General features: G+C 28.4%; 1 protein-coding gene across 1 annotated transcript in view; it reads right to left on the bottom strand.

Moving 5' to 3' along the window:
- Positions 1-22875, bottom strand: part of LOC142239651 (uncharacterized) — a 42849-nt gene that overhangs the window by 8951 nt on the left and 11023 nt on the right. Inside the window, exons 3-8 of the mRNA XM_075311441.1 lie at positions 14758-14874; positions 8834-8906; positions 8361-8637; positions 8084-8285; positions 2319-2453; positions 1778-1906 (exon numbers count right to left, since the gene is read on the bottom strand). Of these exons, the coding sequence (XP_075167556.1) occupies positions 1778-1906; positions 2319-2453; positions 8084-8285; positions 8361-8637; positions 8834-8906; positions 14758-14874 (933 nt within the window). The remainder of the gene's footprint in view (positions 1-1777; positions 1907-2318; positions 2454-8083; positions 8286-8360; positions 8638-8833; positions 8907-14757; positions 14875-22875) is intronic.

Below are 22875 nucleotides of genomic sequence, written 5' to 3'. Positions count from 1 at the left end.
GGAACTTAGGTTCCATCCAGAGGACAGTCTGCTTATATTGGCTTAAGACCAAAATTGGAGATGAACTTAGGTTCAAATACTATTGGGAGTTACACCACCGTGTAAAAGATGTGACGAGAAGCTTAGGCTCATGCCAGAGAAGGCTCAGCAGTGAAAATACTTTTTGCCAAGTCAGCTCGGCCCAAAACGGAATGAAAAGATGTGTTGCCACTTAGTGATAGGTTAGGTTAGGTTAGGTTATGTGGCAGCCCGATGTATCAGGCTCACTTAGACTATTCATTCCATTGTGATACCACAGTGGTGAATTTCTCTCTTATCACTGAGTGCTGCCCGATTCCATGTTAAGCTCAATGACAAGGGACCTCCTTTTTATAGCCGAGTCCGAACGGCGTTCCACATTGCAGTGAAACCACTTAGAGAAGCTTTGAAACCCTCAGAAATGTCACCAGTATTACTGAGGTGGGGCAATCCACCGCTGAACAATTTTTTGGTGTTTGGTCGTAGCAGGAATCGAACCCACGACGTTGTGTATGCAAGGCGGGCATGCTAACCATTGCACCACGGTGGCTCCCTGCCACTTAGTGATACAAATACTGGTTTGGATTTCATTTACAATTTTACAACTCATGGTTGTATTCAAATTAATAGGGTAATTCACTAATTCAATTAATTCAATTTGAAGCTTAGAAATAAGTGGAGATACAATTCAATTTTAAGAATTCATTTATAAAAAATAAAAAGGTGAAAAACTACACTAAACAATATCTTTCATTCGATTCGCCCCGTCCTGGACTAATTCGTGACCACAAAAAAAAAAAATCAAAATTTCGACGGAAATCCTCAAAAAATTCAAATTTTATTTTAGTCATATCTCTTTAAATATACGCCTGAGAGCGAAAAGGACGTTAGTTCGTTACTACTCTCAAAATATAAAAATTCCTCTGAAAATCCTCGAAAAAATAAAATTTTTATTTGAAAAAAAAAAAAAAATTATTTTGGTCATATCTCCTTAAATATGCCTCCTTTGGACCAGTACGAGGTGGTCCGGGGAACAATATAGTCGGCCCCGCAAGATTTTAGACTTTCCTTAGTTCTTTTTGGAATAAATAAAATAATTTCTCAAATATTCGAAAAAATTCCGCAATTTAAATTTGAGCTCCCAATAAAATGAATTAAAACTTCAAAAATACTTCATGAAAATCGCCGATTTCGGACATTTAAGGGTTAAGATATTTCATTTTTTTCCATGGAAATCCAAAACTACCTCCTTTCGGAAGCACAGTATACCTCTTCTAGGGCTTAAAAAGGAATAACACAATTTATCCTTGTATATCACGAAATAATTTTCAACTCTATTAGAGACATAAGCCTTATTATCACGTGTAGCCAATATTAAGCAATAAAAATTCTTTAATTTTCACAATCAATGGAATACGAAGAAATTAGGAGAAGAAGAAAAAAATGCTAATTTAATAAAGCGTATCCTAAGCAAAGGAATGTAAGGACATCAATAAATTATATTAAATCCAAGGCAATGATCAAGGTAAAGCAAACAAACGAAAAAACAATCAGATTTCCTATGCCAAGCACATGCTAAACCTCATTTGTAATAAAAAGGGGGGTCAATAAAGGAAAGGAAGTAGGGTAAAGGAAATACATTTCCCTGCTCCCTTTTTCCCTTGGCCAGATAGTGAGTGTTAAAGGATATGGCTACACTTCCGGTGAGCTTTCCTAATTGAAATGAAATAAAACTTAACGACCTAGAGGACCTACTTACCCGCAAAGGCATCATCATTTTTTTGCTTACACGCCTAAAGTCATCATTTAGCAGCCAATAGATGAAAGGATTCCAAAAACTATTGCTTAAGGCTGTCCAGGTGACCACAAAATCCAGAAAAGGAGGTAACTGTAATAAAAGACGGGAGAGAGAGAGAGAGAGGCAAAACAAATGGAGGAAAATATTCGAAATTAGTACAGAGCAAATAAGGAAAAGCCATAAATGGCAAAAACTTTGGCTAAAACTAATTTCACACAGATATGGTTAAGGTTTCTAATGTTGTTTGACAAAGCCAAGAGGACACTGTATTGAGTCTATCTAGAAGTGTGTATGTGATTTTTTGGCTAAATGGAAGGTTTTTCTTCTTCTTCTTGCATTTTATGATCACCACACAGCTATAGCATGGGTAATCATTTAATGTCTTATTGTGTGTGTGTGTGTGTATGAGAGAGAGAGAGAGAGTGCGTGCGTGTATATGCTTACATGTCCTTGGCCATTATATCCTTCTTTCTGTAGTTTTGTTTTGGGCCTTAATACTTACCTTTGAACCTGTACATGTTGCCACAATCTCCTGTATTGTCCAGGGTGTAACCATAACAATGAAACCCAACGATATGGCTGCCATTGAACGTGATGTTGCTCCACTTGATTTCTTTTCTCGTGTTTGCGGTGCAATCTATGGTCGTTTTTTTTTTTTTTTTTTTTTGTATCGTTCGGGGAGAATAGGCAAACATTTCCAATTAGAAGACAAATGAAATGAGAAATAATGAAATAGAAAATTGTAAGTGCTTGAAAACAAATAGAACATAAATTTTTAATTGGAAAAAAAAATTCCTTAAATTAGAAATTTATAAGTATCAAACAAGTATATACGGCCGTAAGTTCCTTCAGGTCGAATCTTATGTACCCTCCACCATGGATTGCGTAGAAACTCTACTAAAAACTGACATCCACAATCGAATTACTTGGGTTGCGGCCGATGGCAAGGCATCTTAAAACTTCTTAACATCATCTTCTAAATTATAAATTAGTCCATGCGGGATATATAGTAGACAAAAGAAAGGTCGATTAAATACGTATATGTTTAATTTTTGACCGGTATATATAGAGAAGAAATAATTACGAACCGATATGAACTTTTGTGCTGTAATTATAGAGCCAGAAATGAAATACGGGGGTTGCTTTATATGTGGGGCCATATACAATTATGAACACGAGTCTACCAAAAATGGCATATTTTTTACTGTTTGGTAGATTGGTAGAATTCTTGATGTTTTGGAAGATTTTGCAAATATTCCTCTCCAACCATGAAATGCTTCATAAATTTTCTATAGAAATAATATTTTGACAAAATTTTCTACAGAAATAAAATCCTGACAAAATTTTCTATAGAAATAAATTGTTGACAAAATGTTCTATAGAAAACAAGTATATAAAGCTGTAAGTTCGGCCGGGCCGAATCTTAAATACCAACCACCATGAATCAAATATTATAGTTTCCTGTGAAAATTTCAGGGGGATTTGGTGACAAGCAGATCAGTTTAACCAGTACACTTCCCGAAGATAAATTCAAAGATTTTACCTACTAGATCATATTCTGGATTTATAAGAACCATATTTGTTTGAGTTTTAAAGGAATCATAAACATCGTGTGCAAGTGTGCAAGAAAATGAAATGAAAATGAAATAACCCCTTGATTTAAAATTTAATATCTGTAGATTTTTACCCCCATTATTTAAATGATTACCAGAAGTAAAATCTGGAAACTATAATTCAGTTTCAAGCTATTTTCATTATCAGTGCACATGGACCAATATTCACCATTTTCGGCACACCACTTTATGTTCCTAAAATACTTCTAGATTTAAAATTTCATGCAAATTTGATAAAAACTATGGTTTCTAAAAGCACAAGAAGTAAAATCGGGAGATCGGTCTATTTGGGAGAGAAACCAAAATATGGCCCAATACATGCCATTTTCGGCACTCATATTTAAGGACCTGTGGATTTCTCATTTCAGGCAAATTGGATAAAAACTACGGATGCTAGAAGCCTAAAAAATAAAATCATTTCTTGCACACCTATTTGTATTCCTAAAAACCTCCAGATTTTCGATTTCAGGCAAAGTGGACAACAATTACGGTTTCTAGAAGCCCAAAAAGTAATATCGGGAGATCGGTCTATCTGATGGCTATATCAACACATTGACCTATAATCACCATTTTCAGCATACCTTTTTAAGGTCCCAAAATACCTCTAGTTTTCCAATTTGAGGCAAGTTGGATAAAAACTACGGTTTCTATAAGCCCAAGAATAAAATCTGGAGATCGGTCTACATGGGGGCTATATAAAAACATGGTCCGATACTCATCATTTTCAGCACACCTCTTTAGGGTTTTAAAATACCTCTAGATTTCTAATTTCAGGAAAATTTGATAAAAACTACAGATTCTAGACGCCCAAGAAGTAAAAACTGGAGATCGGTCCATATGGGGGCTATACCAAAACATGGACCGATGCTCACAATTTTGTTCTAAAATACCTCTAGATTTCCAATTTCAGGCAAATTGGATAAAAACTATGTATTCTATAAGCCCAAGACCCCAAATCGGGAGGTCGGTCTATATGGGGGATATACCAAAACCTGGACCGATACTCACAATTTTTAGCACACCTCTTTATGGTCTTAAAATACCTCTGGATTTCAAATTTCAACCAAATTGGATAATAACTACGGATTCTAGAAGCCCAAGAAGTAAAATCGGGAAATCGGTCTATATGGGGGCTATACCTAAACATCAACCGATAGTCAACGTTTTTGGCACATCTCTTTATGGTGCTAAAATCCAATTTCAGGCGAATTGGATAGAAACTATCGATTCTAGAAGCCCTAGAAATATAATCGGGAGATCGGTCTATATGGGGGCTATACCAAAACGAAGACCGATACACACCATTTTTGGCACACCTCTTTGTGGTCATAAAATACCTCTAGATTTCCAATTTCAGGCAAATTGGATAGAAACTAAGGTTTTTATAAGCCCAAGACCCCAAATCGGGAGGTCGGTTTATATGGGGACTATATCAAAATTTGGACCGATATAACCCATCTTCGAACTTGACCTGCCTGCTTTATTATTGAAGACTGTAGCGTGATTACAACAGACAGACAGCCAGACAGACAGACAGACGGACAGACGGACATGGCTATATCGTCTTAGAATTTCTCCCTGATCAAGAATATATATACTTTATATAGTCGGAAATCGATATTTCGATGTGTTACAAACGGAAGGACAAACTTATTATACCCCCATCACCATTCTATGGTGGTGTGTATAAAAACATTTTGACAAAATTTTCTATGGCAATAAAATTTTGGTAGATTATTTTTGGCTCGAGTGGCAATCGTGATTTTTCTGTGATTGGGGATCGGCTTTTTTTTGGGCTATATATAATATAGATCGATACGGACCAATTTTGGCATGGTTATTATCGGCCGTACACTAGCGAAATGTACCAAATTTCAACCGGATCGGATGAATTTTGCCCCTTCAAGAGGCTCCGGAAGTCAAGCCTGGGGATCGGTTAATATGGGGGCTGTATATATTTATGGACCAATATGGACCAATTTTTGCATGGTTGTTAGATACCATATACTATCTACCATGTAAAAATTGGTCCACATCCGTCCATAATTATATATATGCCCCATATAAACCGATCCCGAGATTTGACCTCAGGGGCCTCTTGAAGGGGCAAAATTCATATGATCCGGTTGAAATTTGGTACATATTGCTAGTGTATGGCCGATAACAACCATGCCAAAATTGGTCCGTATCGGTCGTGGAGGACCAAATTCATCCGATCCGGTTGAAACTTAGTACGTGGTGTTTGTTAGTAAAGGGTGGTTAAATTCTAAGGGCCGATGTTGAATGTGAACCACACCTAAACTCCAAGTTTTTTCCGAATTTTATTGAACATTTCTCTATTTCAGACTTACTCAATTTGAACCATGTAGAGATACACAATCCAACAACGTGTTAAATGGTTCCAAGAAATGGCAACAGTGGATGATCAATTTTCGAAGAAGATCATCTTCAATGATGAGGCACATTTTCACCTCAGTGGATTCGTCAATAAACAGAATTGCCGCATTTGGGCGAATGAAAATCCAAAAGTGATTGTCGAAAAACCAATGCACCCACAAAGAGTGACTGTTTGGTGCGATTTATGGGCAGGCGGCATCATCGGGCCGCATTTTTTCCAAAATGAGGCCGGTCAGGCAGTTACTGTGAATGGTGTTCGCTATCGTGAGATGATAACGAACTTTTTATGGCCCGAATTGGAAGATATGGATGTGGACGATATGTGGTTTCAGCAGGACGGTGCCACTTGCCACACAGTTAACGAAACAATGGCTCTTTTGCGCAACAAATTCAATGGCCGTAATGGCGATGTCAATTGGCCGCCAAGATCATGTGATTTGACACCGTTGGACTTTTTTCTTTGGGGTTATTTGAAAGAAAGCGTGTACGTCGATAAGCCAGCAACAATTCAAGAGCTAAAGGATGAGATAATTCGGCACATTAACGGCATAGAACCTCAATTATGCCTCAGCGTCATCGAAAATTTGGACCATCGGATGAAGGTGTGGCACCGAGGTCGCGGCGCCCATTTGGCCGATATTTTATTCCATACATAATTTTGTAATACCAATATATCATAATAAAATAAAATTACAATAATTTCCTAAATAGTTTGTGTTTTATTCAAAATCAACATCGGCCCTTGAAATTTTAACCACCCTTTATATGGTCTCTAACAACCATGTAGGGATTGGTCCATATCATCCAAAAGTGATTATCGAAAAACCAATGCACCCACAAAGAGTGACTGTTTGGTGCGGTTTATGGGCTGGCGGCATCATCGGGCCGTATTTTTTCCAAAATGAGGCCGGTCAGGCAATTACTATGAATGGTGTTCGCTATCGTGAGATGATAACGAACTTTTTATGGCCCGAATTGGAAGATATGGATGTGGACGATATGTGGTTTCAGCAGGACGGTGCCACTTGTCACACAGCTAACGAAACAATGGCTCTTTTGCGCAACAAATTCAATGGCCGTGTTATCTCACGTAATGGCGATGTCAATTGGCCGCCAAGATCATGTGGTTTGAAACCGTTGGACTTTTTTCTTTGGGGTTATTTGAAAGAAAGGGTGTACGTCGATAAGCCAGCAACAATTCAAAAGCTAAAGGATGAGATAATTCGGCACATTAACGGCATAGAACCTCAATTATGCCTCAGCGTCATCGAAAATTTGGACCATCGGATGAAGGTGTGGCACCGAGTTCGCGGCGCCCATTTGGCCGATATTTTATTCCATACATAATTGAGTAATACCAATATATCATAATAAAATAAAATTACAATAATTTCCTAAATAGTTTGTGTTTTATTCAAAATCAACATCGGCCCTTGAAATTTTAACCACCCTTTATATGGTCTCTAACAACCATGTAGGAATTGGTCCATATCACTCCATAATTATATATAGCCCCCCCCCATATATTTCACAATCATGCCAAAATTGGTCCATATCGGTCCATAATCATATATAGCCCCCATATAAACCGATCCCGAGATTTGGTGTTGGAGCCTCTTGGAGGAGCAAATTTCATCCGAGTCAGTTGAAATTTGGTACATTGTGCTAGTATATGGCCTTTAACCACCACGCCTAACTAGGCCCATATTGGTCTATAGTTATATAGAGTCCTCAGATAAATCGATCACCAATCACACAAAAATTGGTCCATATCAATTTCATAATTGTATGTAGCCCCAAATAAAAGTAACCCCCATATTTCAAGTCTGGCTTTTAAGTTCCTTGCAAAAGTCCATATCGATTCGTAATTGTTTGTAGACTTATCTATACATACCTTTTTTGTCTAATATATACTACGTAACTTACAATTTAGAAGACGATGTTAAGAAGTTTTAAGATACCTTACATCGGTAAGTATTATCACAACCCATGTAATTCGATTGCGGATGACAGTCTTTCGTAGATGTTTCTACGCAATCCATGGTGGAAGGTTCATAAGATTCGGCCTGACCGAACAAACGACCGTATATACTTGTTTTAATTTGCCTATATGACATTAAAATTTAATAACATTACCCCAGTTTGGAAAAATGAGAGATTCTTGAGAAATGAAAATACTCCCCAATAAAGATTTCACAAAAGTAAATACCACTTGGTAAAGTGGTTACATCCATTTTCCACTTATGTACATACTTACCTTTTTCGTTATGGTATTACCAGCAAATCCCAAACCCATACCCATGGCCATACTAAGATTCATAATCGGGGTATTTGGTAGCATAGCAGTGGGGGTGTTCATGCAGCCTGTTGGACCACCATCCATACTGGGTGTCATGCCCATTATACTGGTCCCTCCAATACTGCCACCTCCACCAGGGCCACTGCCGGCACTATCGCCTCTTTTAAGCTGATGTTGCTGCTGATGTTGTTGCTGATGTTGTTGTTGATGATGCATTTGCTGTTGTTGTTGCTGCTGCTGATGTTGCTGTTGTTGATGTTGCTGCATCATATGCATATGTGAATGATAGGGATGATAGAACTGTTGCTGATAGGCCGGATGTTGAATGGCCGATGTCAGAGGCATTGTGGGATCGTTAAGGGCAAATCGACTCATATGAAAACTAGAGCCATAGCAGTACATTAACACCATAGTGGTAGGAAAATAGAAACCACATGTGGCCAATATACGATATGAGGCTTTACTATAGAATGGCTCACAGGCCATAAGGCCAGTATTGTTGAAATAATAGCCTATCAGTGGGCGCAATATTGGGCAAACCATAGAAAAGAAAAATATTGAATGATGGTGGGAAAAGAAGATAGGAAAAAAAGGAATATGAAAAAAATTATTTGATACTTGTAGCTATGTAGGAGAATATCCCATATTTCTCAGAATTCGTTATGAATAAATTGTTAGTGAGTGGCCATAAATGCCTTATTAACATACCTTTGGGTAGCACTAAAAATCCAAATATTGTCAGGCTTATAATCCAAGTTAAGCTGAGGACAGCCACACAACCCTATTTACAAAGAGAAGATAACAAATACATTTTTTTAATAAATTTAATATAAAGTAGGAACAAGAAAATGGGTAATGTATGTAATTGATTTTTAATGTAAGGGTCATTTGAAAAGAGCTTTTATAATACGGAGATTATATACCAACTTTGAACCGGTTCAATTAAAATTATGAATCTGGGAATCGGTTTATAATTGAGCTATATGTAATTATTGACCGATATGGGGTATTGGGTATCGTGGTATCGGAGGTATACCTACGATCATGTCGCAAACGTATCCTTAGTATATCAATTCTTTGGGGCACACAATAATTTTTTTGATAGTTGTCTTTCACGAAATCAAAAACACCAACAGCCGAAGACGGATTGCACAAACGGTTGCCACAGTTTGTAAAATTCTACCAAAATTGGTAAATTTTTTACTGTTGGGTAGATTGGTAGATTTAGATTTAGAAATAAAATTTTGACAAAATTTTCCATAGAAATAAAATTTTGAAAAAATTTTCTATAAAAATAAATTTTGACAAACTTTTCTATAGAAATAAAATTTTCTATAGATATAAAATTTGGGGAAGATTTTCTCTAAAAATAATAATTTGGAAAAATTTTCGATAGAAATAAATTTTTACAAAATTTTCTATAGAAATAAAATTTTGAAAAAAATTTCTATAGAAGTAAAATTGTGACAAAATTTTCTAAAGCAATACAATTTTGAAATTTTTTGTATAAAAAAAATTGGAAAAATTTTATTATAGAAATAAAATTTTGACAAAAATTTTCTATAGAATTAAATTTTGGCAACATTTTTTATAGAAATAAATTTTTACAAAATTTCCTATAGAAATAATTATTTTCTATAAAAATAATATATTGGAAAAATTTTCGATAGAAATAAATTTTGACAAAATTTTCTATAGAAATAAATTTTGCACAATTTTCTATAGCAATACAATTTTGAAAAATTTTGCTATAGAAATAAAATTATGACAAAATGTTCTAAAGAAATAAAATTTTGACAAAATTTTCTAAAGAAATAAAATTTTGACAAAATTTTCTACAGAAATAAAATTTTGACAAAATTTTCTACAGAAATAAAATTTTGACAAAATTTTCTACAGGAGTAAAATTTTGACAAAGTTGTCTACATAAATAAAATTTTGGCAAAATTTTCTATAAAAATAAATTTTGACAAAATTTTCTATAGAAATAAAATTTTGAAAAAAAAATTCTATGGAAGTAAAATTGTGACAAAATTTTCTATAGCCACACAGTTTTGAAATTTTTTGTATAAAAAAAAAATTGGAAAAAATTTGTTATAGAAATAAAGTTTTATCTAATTTATCTAAGTTTTATCTAATGGCGTTAATTGCCTGTTTCGGTATCAGGCTAACATGAAATATAAAAAATAAAGTTTTGACAAAATTTCCTATAAAAATAAAATTTTGACTAAATTTTCTATAGATATAAAATTTTGGCAAAATTTTCTAAAGAAATAATATTTTGACAAAATTTTCTATAGAAATAAAATTTTGACAAATTTTCCATAAAAAAAAAAATTTTGACTAAATTTTCTATAGATATAAAATTTTGACAAAATTTTCTAAACAAACAATATTTTGACAAAATTTTCTATAGAAATAAAATTTTGACAAAATTGTTTATAGAAATAAAATTTTGAAAAAAAAAAAAAATTCTATGGAAGTAAAATTGTGACAAAATTTTCTATAGCCACACAGTTTTGAAATTTTTTGTATAAAAAAAAAATTGGAAAAATTTTGTTATAGAAATAAAGTTTTATCTAATTTATCTAATGACGTTAATTGCCTGTTTCGGTATCAGGCTAACATGAAATATAAAAAATAAAGTTTTGACAAAATTTCCTATAAAAATAAAATTTTGACTAAATTTTCTATAGATATAAAATTTTGACAAAATTTTCTAAAGAAATAATATTTTGACAAAATTTTCTATAGAAATAAAATTTTGACAAAATTTTCCATAAAAATAAAATTTTGACTAAATTTTCTATAGATATAAAATTTTGACAAAATTTTCTAAAGAAATAATATTTTGACAAAATTTTCTATAGAAATAAAATTTTGAAAAAATTGTTTATAGAAATTAAAATTTTGAAAAATTTTCTATAAAAATAAAATTTTGGAAAAATTTTCTGTATGAATAAAATTGTGAACAACTTTTCTATAGAAATAAAATTTTGACAAAATTTTTTATAAAAATAAAATTTTGACGAAATGTTTTATAGAAATAAAATTTTGGCAAAATTTTCCATAGAAATAAAATTTTGAAAATTTTTCTATTAAAATAAAATTTTGGAAAAATTTTCCGTATGAATAAAATTGTGAACAACTTTTCAATAGAAATAAAATTTTGACAAAATTTTTATAAAAATAAAATTTTGACAAAATGTTTTATAGAAATAAAATTTTGGCAAAATTTTCTATAGAAATAAAATTTTGAAAAATTTTCTATACAATAAAATTTTAGAAAAAAATTCCGTATGAATAAAATTGAGACCAACTTTTCTATAGAAATAAAATTTTGACAAAATTTCTTTATAAAAATAAAATTTTGAAAAAATTTTCTATAGAAATAAAATTTTGCACAATTTTCTACAGCAATACAATTTTGAAATTTTTTGTATACAAAAAATGGAAAAATTTTGTTGTAGAAATAAAATTTTGACAAAATTTTTTATAAAAATAAAATTTTGACAAAATGTTTTATAGAAATAAAATTTTGGCAAAATTTTCCATAGAAATAAAATTTTGAAAATTTTTCTATTAAAATAAAATTTTGGAAAAATTTTCCGTATGAAAAAAATTGTGAACAACTTTTCTATAGAAATAAAATTTTGACAAAATTTTTATAAAGATAAAATTTTGACAAAATGTTTTATAGAAATAAAATTTTGGCAAAATTTTCTATAGAAATAAAATTTTGAAAAATTTTCTATAAAATAAAATTTTAGAAAAATTTTCCGTATGAATAAAATTGAGACGAACTTTTCTATAGAAATAAAATTTTGACAAAATTTCTTTATAAAAATAAATTTTTGACAAAATTTTGAAAAAATTTTCTATAGAAATAAAATTTTGCACAATTTTCTACAGCAATACAATTTTGAAATTTTTTGTATACAAAAAATGGAAAAATTTTGTTGTAGAAATAAAATTTTGACAAAATTTTCTATAAAAATAAAATTTTGACAAAATTTTCTATAAAAGCAAAATTTTGACAAAAATTTTCTATAGAAATAAAACTTTGACAAAATTTTCTAAAGAAATAAAATTTTGACAAAATTTTCTAAAGAAATAAAATTTTGACAAAATTTTCTACAGAAATAAAATTTTGACAAAACTTCTACAGAAGTAAAATTTTGACAAAGTTGTCTATATAAATAAAATTTTGGCAAAATTTTCTACAGAGATAAATTTGGACAAAATTTTCTATAGAAATAGAATTTGGGGAAGATGTTCTATAAAAATAATATTTTGGAAAAATTTTCGATAGAAATAAATTTTGACAAAAGTTTCTATAGAAATAAAATTTTGAAAAAAAAAAAAATTCTATGGAAGTAAAATTGTGACAACATTTTCTATAGCCATAATTTTTGTATAAAAAAAAATTTGGGAAAATATTGTTATAGAAATAAAGTTTTGACAACATTTTCTATAAAAATAAAATTTTGACTAAATTTTCTATAGATATAAAATTTTCACAAAATTTTCTAAAGAAATAATATTTTGACAAAATTTTCTATAGAAATAAAATTTTGACAAAATTGTCTATAGAAATTAAAATTTTGAAAAATTTTCTATAAAAATAAAATTTTGAAAAAATTTTCCGTATGAATAAAATTGTGATAATAATATTTTGACAAAATTTTCTATAGAAATAAAATTTTGACAAAATTTTTTATAAAAATAAAATTTTGACAAAATGTTTTATAGAAATAAAATTTTGGCAAAATTTTCTATAGAAATAAATTTTGGCAAAATTTTCTATAGAAATAAAATTTTCTATAAAAATAAAATTTGGGGAAGATTTTCTATAAAAAAATTATTTTGGAAAAATTTTCGATAGAAATAAATTTTAACATTTTTCTTTCTATAGAAAATTTTGAAAAATTTATCTATAGAAATAAAATTTTGGCAAATTTTTATATAGTAATACAGTTTTGAAATTTTTGTATAAAAAAAAAAAATTGGAAAAATTTTGTTATAGAAATAAAATTTTTGAAAATTTTCTAATAAAATAAAATTTTGACAAAATTTTCCATAGAAATAAAATTTTTCCTATAGAAATAAAATTTTTACAAACTTTTCTATAGAATTAAAATTTTGACTAAATTTTTTTATAGAAATAAAGTTTTGAAAAAATTTTCTACAGAAATAAAATTTTGATAAAATGTTTGCTATAGAAATAAAATTTTGACAAAATTTTCTACAGAAATAAAATTTTGACAACATTTTCCATAGAAATAAAATTTTGAAAAAATTTTCTACAGAAATAAAATTTTGATAAAATGTTTGCTATAGGAATAAGATTTTGACAAAATTTTCTATGAAATAAAATTTTGAGAAACATTCACATTTTTTTTTGCTGGAGGGCCCATAGCCTCTTGTTGTTTTCGAGCCAAATTAAAAGCAAACACCCTATTACACTTGAATTTCATTACGAGTTTTTTTTTTTCTTAATGAAATATATTAAAATGCTATTGTAAGCTTCTATACAATAACATGAAGCTGTCAGACGAGCGGCGTAAAACTGATAGCAACCTGAATTTCGTAGCAATACATATCAGCCACTTTGTTAATTTTTTTTTGTTTAATACTATATTCATAAAGGGAATAAAAAAGTTTTTAAGTCATGCTAGTTATATGGCTTTAAACATCCTCATGTGGAGACAAGCCTCTTAACCAAGAGAGAGAGAATCAGAGAGTGAGAGAAAGAGTGTGCGTGTGTGCTTATTGATGTTGTAGTGGCTTTAAGTGGGTTGCCATAAAGGCTGCCAAATGGGATATCATGACATTTGGCTCAAATAACAAAATTCTACAACAACACCACCATAAAATATCGAATAAGCTATAATGAGAAAACAACAACAACAAATTGTAGAATATTATCTTGTCTAGTTTTGTTGTGCTATCTTTTCTGTGTACTTTCAATTTATGTCCTTCCTGTCGTTTCCGATTTGCAGCAAACAAAAGTTTTGCCTTAGTTGGAGGAATCCTTGGAATCTCTTGCTTCTCTTGGTTCATTTTTATTTGTGGAGTTTTCCCCAATATTTACCCAATTCAATGTCAGGCCATAGAGTATTTGATTTCTGTTTTTTTGTTACTCTTTTCAACGCATTTTCCAAGTTTGGATATCTTTAAAATAAAATTTGTGAAACATATTTTCAATGATTTGCCAAAGATTTTCGTTTAATTTGTTTTTTTCTTATTCTTAAAAGATTTTCTCCTTGGATTGCTCAGAAAACAAGAGGAGCAACAAAGGCTTTGAAAAACAAATTTACATGGCATTTTTGGTTATTGATAGCAAATCGTTAAATAAGAAAATTACTTTTTAAAGTGTTTGCCTTTTAAGACAAGATGTTTCGCCAGACGTATTGGCGGGGGGTGTATCGTTATATTGAGCTAGGAAAATTACTTCATTATTGGCATGTTTAACAAATCAGGCAAACATTTTTCCAGATATTTGGGGTTTTGGGGTTTACCTTTTTCCCTCTAATTGTGTTTGACGGAGAAGGTTGTATAGCACGAGTTTTCTTTTATCTTGAGAGTCTTTTCTCACCCAATTGGTTTTATGATGTTTTATGGCCACTTACCTTTTTGCTAGAATGCTGATAATAGCGACGAGGATGTAACGAACACATGTATCTATCGACAGCCATACATATTAGGATAACAGCGCTTTGTTGGGATAGAGCTCCGCGCAGAAGACCCTGTTTGTGGTATTTCCAATTTGTGTGAGAAAAGAAAATGAAGAAAAAGGGAGATTTATTAAAATGGCAAGATATTTGAATGCCTTAAATTATGCTAATATTTTTTGTGTAAAATATACATCGAGCCTAAAGGTATGCTTCAATATTGATTTTCTTTTTAAATTTAAATAATGATGACTGGGCGATGTTTGTTAAAGATATGCAAATGTTTTTAATGGTAAAAGTTGGTACTGAAATGAGTGTGGGTAAAAGTAAATATGAATATCGGTGTAATGATAACCCGTTTATACAGAAACTTTCAAATAGGCTGGCCAATGGCATGGTATTTGTTTTTATAGTTATGTTATAGAAAGATGTCCTATTTTATTTCATGATGAAATTTTTGTGGAAATTCGAAAAGTAGAGATATTATAAAAATACAACATTTCCGGGGCTTCAGGAAAAATTAGTCACTAACCCTTATTAAACACAAACCCTCGTTTTGGTTGTGAGACCTATTTGCATTATGAATATGAAAAATGGAAAAATATTTGTATTTACAAAATATTTGTATTAAATATAAATAACGTTGAGTGGGCGATTTTTGTCTTAGATATGCAAAAGTTTAAAAAGGTGAAATTTGGTATTTATATTAAAAATAAACAAGTATGTACGGCCGTAAGTTCGGCCAGGCCGAATCTTATGTACCCTCCACCATAGATTGCGTAAAAACTTATACTAAAGACTGTCATACACAATCAAATTACTTGGGTTGCGGTATCACATGCCGATGGCAAGGTATCTTAAAACTTCTTAACACAGTCTCCTAAATTGTGCGTTAGTATATATTAAACGAAAAAAAAAAGCCGATTAAATTTTGAAAACATTTTCTATAGAAATAAAATTTTGACAAAATTTTCCATAGGAATAAAATTTTGACAAAATTTTCCATAAAAATAAAATTTTTACAAATTTTTTTTATAGAAATAAAATTTTGACAAAATTATCTATAAAAATAAAATTTTTACAAGATTTTCCATAGAAACAAAATTTTGACAAAATTTTCTGTAGAAATAAGATTATGACAAATTTTTCTATAAAAATAAAATTTTGACAAAAGTTTCTATAGAAACAAAATTTTGACAAAATTTCCTACAGAAATAAAATCAAAACAAAATTTTGTATAGAAATAAAATTTTGACAATATTTTCTGTAGAAATAAAATTTTGACAAAAGTTTCTATAGAAATATAGTTTTGAAAAAATTTTCCACAGAAATAAAATCTAGACAAAATTTTGTATAGAAATAAAATTTTGACAAAATTTTGTATGTAAATAAAAATTTTGTATGTAAACAAAATTTTGACAAAATTTTCTATAGAAATAAAATTTTGCCAAAATTTTCTATAGAAATAAAATTTTGACAAAATTTTCTATACAAATAAGATGTTGACAAAATTTCCTATAGATATAAAATTTTGACAAAATTGTCTATACAAATAAAATTTTTACAAGATTTTCCATAGAAGCAAAATTTTAACAAATTTTTCTATAAGAATAAAATTTTGACAAAAGTTTCTATAGAAATAAAATTTTGACAAAATTTTCTACAGAAATAAAATCTAGACAAAAATTTTGTATAGAAATAAAATGTTGACAATATTTTCTGTAGAAATAACATTTTGACAAAAGTTTCTATAGAAATAAAGTTTTGAAAATTTTTTCTACAGAAATAAAATCTAGACAAAATTTTGTATAGAAATAAAATTTTGACAAAATTTTGTATGTAAATAAAAATTTTGTATGTAAACAAAATTTTGACAAAATTTTCTATAGAAATAAAATTTTGCCAAAATTTTCTATAGAAATAAAATTTTGACAAAATTTTCTATTCAAATAAAATGTTGACAAAATTTCCTATAGATATAAATTTTTGACAAAATTGTCTATACAAATAAAATTTTTACAAGATTTTCCATAGAAACAAAATTTTAACCAAATTTTCTGTAGAAGTAAGATTTTGACAAATTTTTCTATAAGAATAAAATTTTGACAAAAGTTTCTATAGAAATAAAATTTTGGCAAAATTTTCTACAGAAATAAAATCTAGACAAAATTTTGTATAGAAATAAAATGTTGACAATATTTTCTGTAGAAATAAAATTTTGACAAAAGTTTCTATAGAAATAAAGTTTTGAAAAATTTTTCTACAGAAATAAAATCTAGACAAAATTTTGTATAGAAATAAAATTTTGACAAAATTTTGTATGTAAATAAACATTTTGTATGTAAACAAAATTTTGACAAAATGTTCTATAGAAATAAGATTTTGCCAAAATTTTCTATAGAAATAAAATTTTGCCAAAATTTTCTATAGAAATAAAATTTTGACAAAATTTTGTATAGAAATAAAATTTTGAAAAAATTTTCCTTAGAAATAAAATTTTGACAAAATTGTCTATACAAGTAAAATTTTTACAAGATTTTCCATAGAAACAAAATTTTAACAACATTTTCTGTAGAAATAAAATTTTAACAAATTTTTCTTTAATAATTTTTACAAAAGTTTCTATAGAAATAAAATTTTGACAAAATTTTCTACAGAAATAAAATCTAGACAAAATTTTGTATAGAAATAAAATTTTGAAAAATTTTGTATATAAATAAAATTTTTGCATGTAAATAAAATTTTGACAATAGAAATAAAATTTTAAAAAAATTTACTTTCAAAATAAAATTTTGACAAAATTGTCTATAGAAATAAAATTTTTTTACAAGATTTTCCATAGAAACAAAATTTTAACAAAAATTTCTGTAGAAATAAAATTTTGACAAATTTTTCTATAACAATTTTTACAAAAGTTTCTATAGAAATAAAATTTTGACAAAATTTTCTACAGAAATAAAATCTAGACAAAATTTTGTATATAAATAAAAATTTTGTATGTAAATAAAATTTTTACAAAATTTTCTATAGAAATAAAATTTTGAAAAAATTTTTTAGGGAAATAAAATTTTGACAAAATTGTCTATAGAAATAAAATTTTGACAAGATTTTCCATAGAAACAAAATTTTGACAAAATTTTCCATAGAAACAAAATTTTGACAAAATGTTCTATAAAAATAAAATTTTGACAAAATTTTCTATAGATATAAAATTTTATATAGAAATTAAATTTTGACAAAATTTTCTATAGAAATAAAATTTCGAAAAATTTTCTATAGATATAGAATTTTCTATAGAAATTAAATTTTGACAAAATTATCTATAGAAATTAAATTTGGACAAAATTTTCTACAGAAATAAAATCTAGACAAAATTTTGTATAGAAATAAAATTTTGACAAAATTTTCTATAGAAATAAAATTTTGGTAGATTATTGTTGGCGATATGGACCACTTTTTGTGTGATTGGGGATTCGCTATATATAACTATGGACCGATATAGACCAATTTTGGCATGGTTGTTAGCGGCCATATACTAGCGCAATGTACCAAATTTCAACCGAATCGGATAAATTTTGTTCCTCTAACAGATTCCGGAGGTCAAATCTGGGGATCGATTTTTATGGGGGCTATATATAATTATGGACCGATATGGTCCATAACCATATACTTACACCACGTACCAAATTTCAACCCGATCGGATGACTTTTGCTCTTCCAAGGGGCTCCGGAGTTCAAATCTAGGGATCGGTTTATATGGGGGCTACATATAATTATGGACCGATATGGACGAGTTTCTGCATGGTTGTAAGAGACCATATACTAACACCATGTACTAAATTTCAGCCGGATCGGATGAAATTTGCTTCTCTTAGAGGCTCCGCAAGCCAAATCTGGGGATCGGTTTATATGGAGGCTATATATAAGTATGAACCGATGTGGACCAACTTTTGCATGTTTCTTAGAAATCATATACTAACACCATGTACCAAATTGCAACGGGATCGGATGATATTTGCTTCTCTTAGATGATCCGCAAGCCAAATCTGTGGATCTGTTTATATGGGGGCTATACGTAAAAGTGGATCGATATGGCCAATTTGCAAGACCATCCGACCTACATCAATAACAACTACTTGTGCCAAGTTTCAAGTCGATAGCTTGTTTCGTTCGGAAGTTAGCGTGATTTCAACAGACGGACGTACATGCTTAGATCGAATCAGAATTTCACCACGATCCAGAATATATTTTATGGGGTCTAAGAGCAATATTTCGATATGTTACAAATGGAATGACAAAGTTAATATACCCCCATCCTATGGTGGAGGGTATAAAAATGTATACGGTAAAATTCAGTATATGCTGCAAAGGCTCTTGAACAGGTTCAACTAAGGTTTCTTTTCTCTTTTATTCATTTTTGTTGTCTTAAGGTGTGTTTTACTAAAAGCTTCCTTATTTAATGAAGCCCGCCTAAAGGCGGGATTGGGCATTAGAGGATTAACATTGAAAAATATTGAAATGCCTTAAATTATTCTAATAATTTTGTAAAATATATGAGGCCTAAAGGTATGCTTTAATTTTTAGTTTTTATGGAGAGTAACTTCATTTTATTTTGAAAACTAATGAAAATTAAAACTAAAATTAGAAAAATATTTGGGTGCCTAAAATTATGCTAATAGTTTTGTAAAATATATAAAGCCGAAAGGTATGTTCTATATTGCTCTTGTAAAAATTTAAACAATGTTCACTAGAAGAATTTTGTTTTACAAATGCAAAGGTAATGGTAAAATTTTGCATTTTTGGTAAAACTGAAATGAGAGTGGATAAAAGTAAATGAAATAATATCCAGCAAAAGTAATGCTTCAATATTGATTTTTTTTTGTTATATCTAAACAATGTTGACTGGGAGAATTTTGTACTACAAATGCAAACTTAATAGTGAAAGTTGGCATTTAAGGTACAGCCGACAGCGAGTGGGTTGAAAAAAAAAAATGAAATAAGAATGGGTTGTAAGGGGCGCTAAAAATATGAGCCCATTGAACTTAGCCACAAAACTTACATAAAGTCGGACCTCAGAAAATTATTTGGAAACCAACTATACTAAATATTTACTTAATATAAGGAGTAACTTCATTTAGTTTCTCATTTCCTCATTTCCATTGTGAAAATGAAAAAAAAAAAATGGAAAAATATGTGAATGCCTTAAATTATACTAATATATTTCTAAAATATATATGTAGCCTAAAGGTATGCTTCAATATTGTTTTTTTTTTTAAATCTAAATAATGTTGAATGGGAGAATTTTGTTGTAGATATGCAAACGTTTGTAGTTGTAAAATTTGGCATTTTTGGTAAAACTGAAATGAGAGTGAGCCGAAGTAAATGTGGATAAAATATAATATGATTATTTATGTACTAATGTCACGTTAAAAAAGAAACTCCTAAATATGCTGGTCGATGTCATGGCATAGTCTGATTTCCTATTTTATCTCTTGATGCGATTTTTTTTGTAATTAGAAATGTGGGCGCGCGCTTCAAAGCCACAAAACCTAAATGAAATCAGACCACAAAAAATTATATGGAAAACAACAATACTAAATTTTTACGTGTTGTTTTCAGGATTAGTTTAATTTTAGTTTTATGGCCCATTTACATTATGCAAATAAATCGCAAATATTTCATATTGCCTTTATTATTTCATATAAAAATTAAAAAAAAAAAAAAAATATATATATATATATATATATTTCATATGAAAATTAACCCCAACTTCGTGAGATTGTGTTTCGTTCCTACACCCATAGAAGGAATATGATCACCTCAACCATGTTTCAAGAGCAAAATGTTATTTTTGAATGGTGACCATGTAACATGTTTGTCGCAACCATGTTATTTTCTCGGAGATAATGTGCCTGATTTCGGCAAGCATATTATTTTTGGCGAGAAAAGAACATTTTTGCCATAAACATGTTACACGGTCACCATCCAAAAATAACATGTTGCTCTTGAAACATGGTTGAGGTGATCATATTCCATCTCTGCGTGTAATTGGGGCCTATTATCGCTTACTGAGATTTGGCAGTGACGACGCCACTACGCTCATTTCTAATGTTACGAATATCATTCTTTTGTAGCTGAACTGAGCGCTAAAATCAATTTTCTTTAGAAATAAAACTTTGACAAAATTTTCTATAGAAATAAAATTTTGACAAAATTTTTAATAGAAATAAAATTTTACAAAATTTTCTATGGCAATAAAATTTTAGAAAATTGTTCTATAGAAATAAAATTTGAAAAAATTTTCAGCAGAAATAAAATTTTGACAAAATTTTCTATAGAAATAAAATTTTGACAAAATTTTCTATAGAAATAAAATTTTGACAAAATTTTCTATAGAAATAAAATTTTGACAAAATTTTCTATGGAAGTAAATTTTTGACAAAATTTGCTATAGGTAAAAATTTTGACAAAATTTTCCATAGAAATAAAATTTTGACAAAATTTTCTATAGAAATAAAATTTTGACAAAATTTTCTATAGAAATAAAATTTTGACAAAATTTTCTATAGAAATAAAATGTTGACAAAAATTTGTATAAAAATAACATGTTTACAAAATTTTTACAAAATTGTGTGTTAAAAAAATTGACAAAATTTTCTATAAAAATTATCTACAGAAATAAAATTTTGCTAAATTTTTTAGAAATAAAATTTTGACAAAATTTTCTATAGAAATAAAATTTTGACAAAATTTTCTATAGAAGTACATTTTTGACAAAATTTTCTATAGAAATAAAATTTTTGACAAAATTTCCTATAGAAATAAAATTTTGAAAAAATTTTCTATAGAAGTAAACTTTTGACAAAATTTGCTATAGAAATAAAATTTTGACAAAATTTTTAATAGAAATAAAATTTTACAAAATTTTCTATGGCAAGAAAATTTTAGAAAATTGTTCTATAGAAATAAAATTTGAAAAATTTTTCTGCAGAAATAAAATTTTGACAAAATTTTCTATAGAAATAAAATTTTGACAAAATTTTCTATAGAAATAGAACTTTGACAAAATTTTCTATAGAAGTAAATTTTTGACAAAATTTGCTATAGAAAAAAAATTTTGACAAAATTTTGTATGGAAGTAAGTTTTTGACAAAATTTTCTATAGAAGTAAATTTTTGACAAAATAGACTATAGAAATAAAATTTTTGACAAAATTTTCTATAGAAATAAAATTTTGACAAAATTTTCTATAGAAATAAAATGTTGACAAAAATTTGTATAAAAATAACATGTTTACAAAATTTTTACAAAATTGTGTGTTAAAAAAATTGACAAAATTTTCTATAAAAATTATCTACAGAAATAAAATTTTGCTAAATTTTCTTAGAAATAAAATTTTGACAAAATTTTCTATAGAAATAAAATTTTGACAAAATTTTCTATAGAAGTACATTTTTGACAAAATTTTCTATAGAAATAAAATTTTTGACAAAATTTCCTATAGAAATAAAATTTTGAAAAAATTTTCTATAGAAGTAAACTTTTGACAAAATTTGCTATAGAAAAAATTTTTTTGACAAAATTTTCTATAGAAATAAAATTTTGACAAAATTTTCTATAGAAATAAAATTTTGACAAAATTTTCTATAGAAGTAAATTTTTGACAAAATTTGCTATAGAAAAAAAAAATTTTACAAAATTTTCTATAGAAAAAAAAATTGACAAAATTTTCTATAAAAAAAAAAATTGAAAAAATTTTCTATAGAAGTACATTTTTGACAAAATGTATAAAAAATAACAAATTTTGACAAAATTTTCCATAGAAATAAAATTTTGACAAAATTTTCTATAGAAATAAAATTTTGACAAAATTTTCTATAGAAGTAAATTTTTGACAAAATTTGCTATAGAAAAAAATTTTTGACAACATTTTTTATAGAAATAAAATTTTGACAAAATTTCCTATAGAAATAAAATTTTGACAAAATTTTCTATAGAAGTAAATTTTTGACAAAATTTGCTATAGAAAAAAAATTTTTACAAAATTTTCTATAGAAAAAAAAATTGACAAAATTT

This window comes from Haematobia irritans, chromosome 5 (genome assembly GCF_050003625.1).
Source record: "Haematobia irritans isolate KBUSLIRL chromosome 5, ASM5000362v1, whole genome shotgun sequence".
NCBI classification, from domain to species: domain Eukaryota; kingdom Metazoa; phylum Arthropoda; class Insecta; order Diptera; family Muscidae; genus Haematobia; species Haematobia irritans.
Note: the sequence above shows the minus strand (reverse complement) of the source record. Positions and strands in the feature narration are given on the sequence as shown.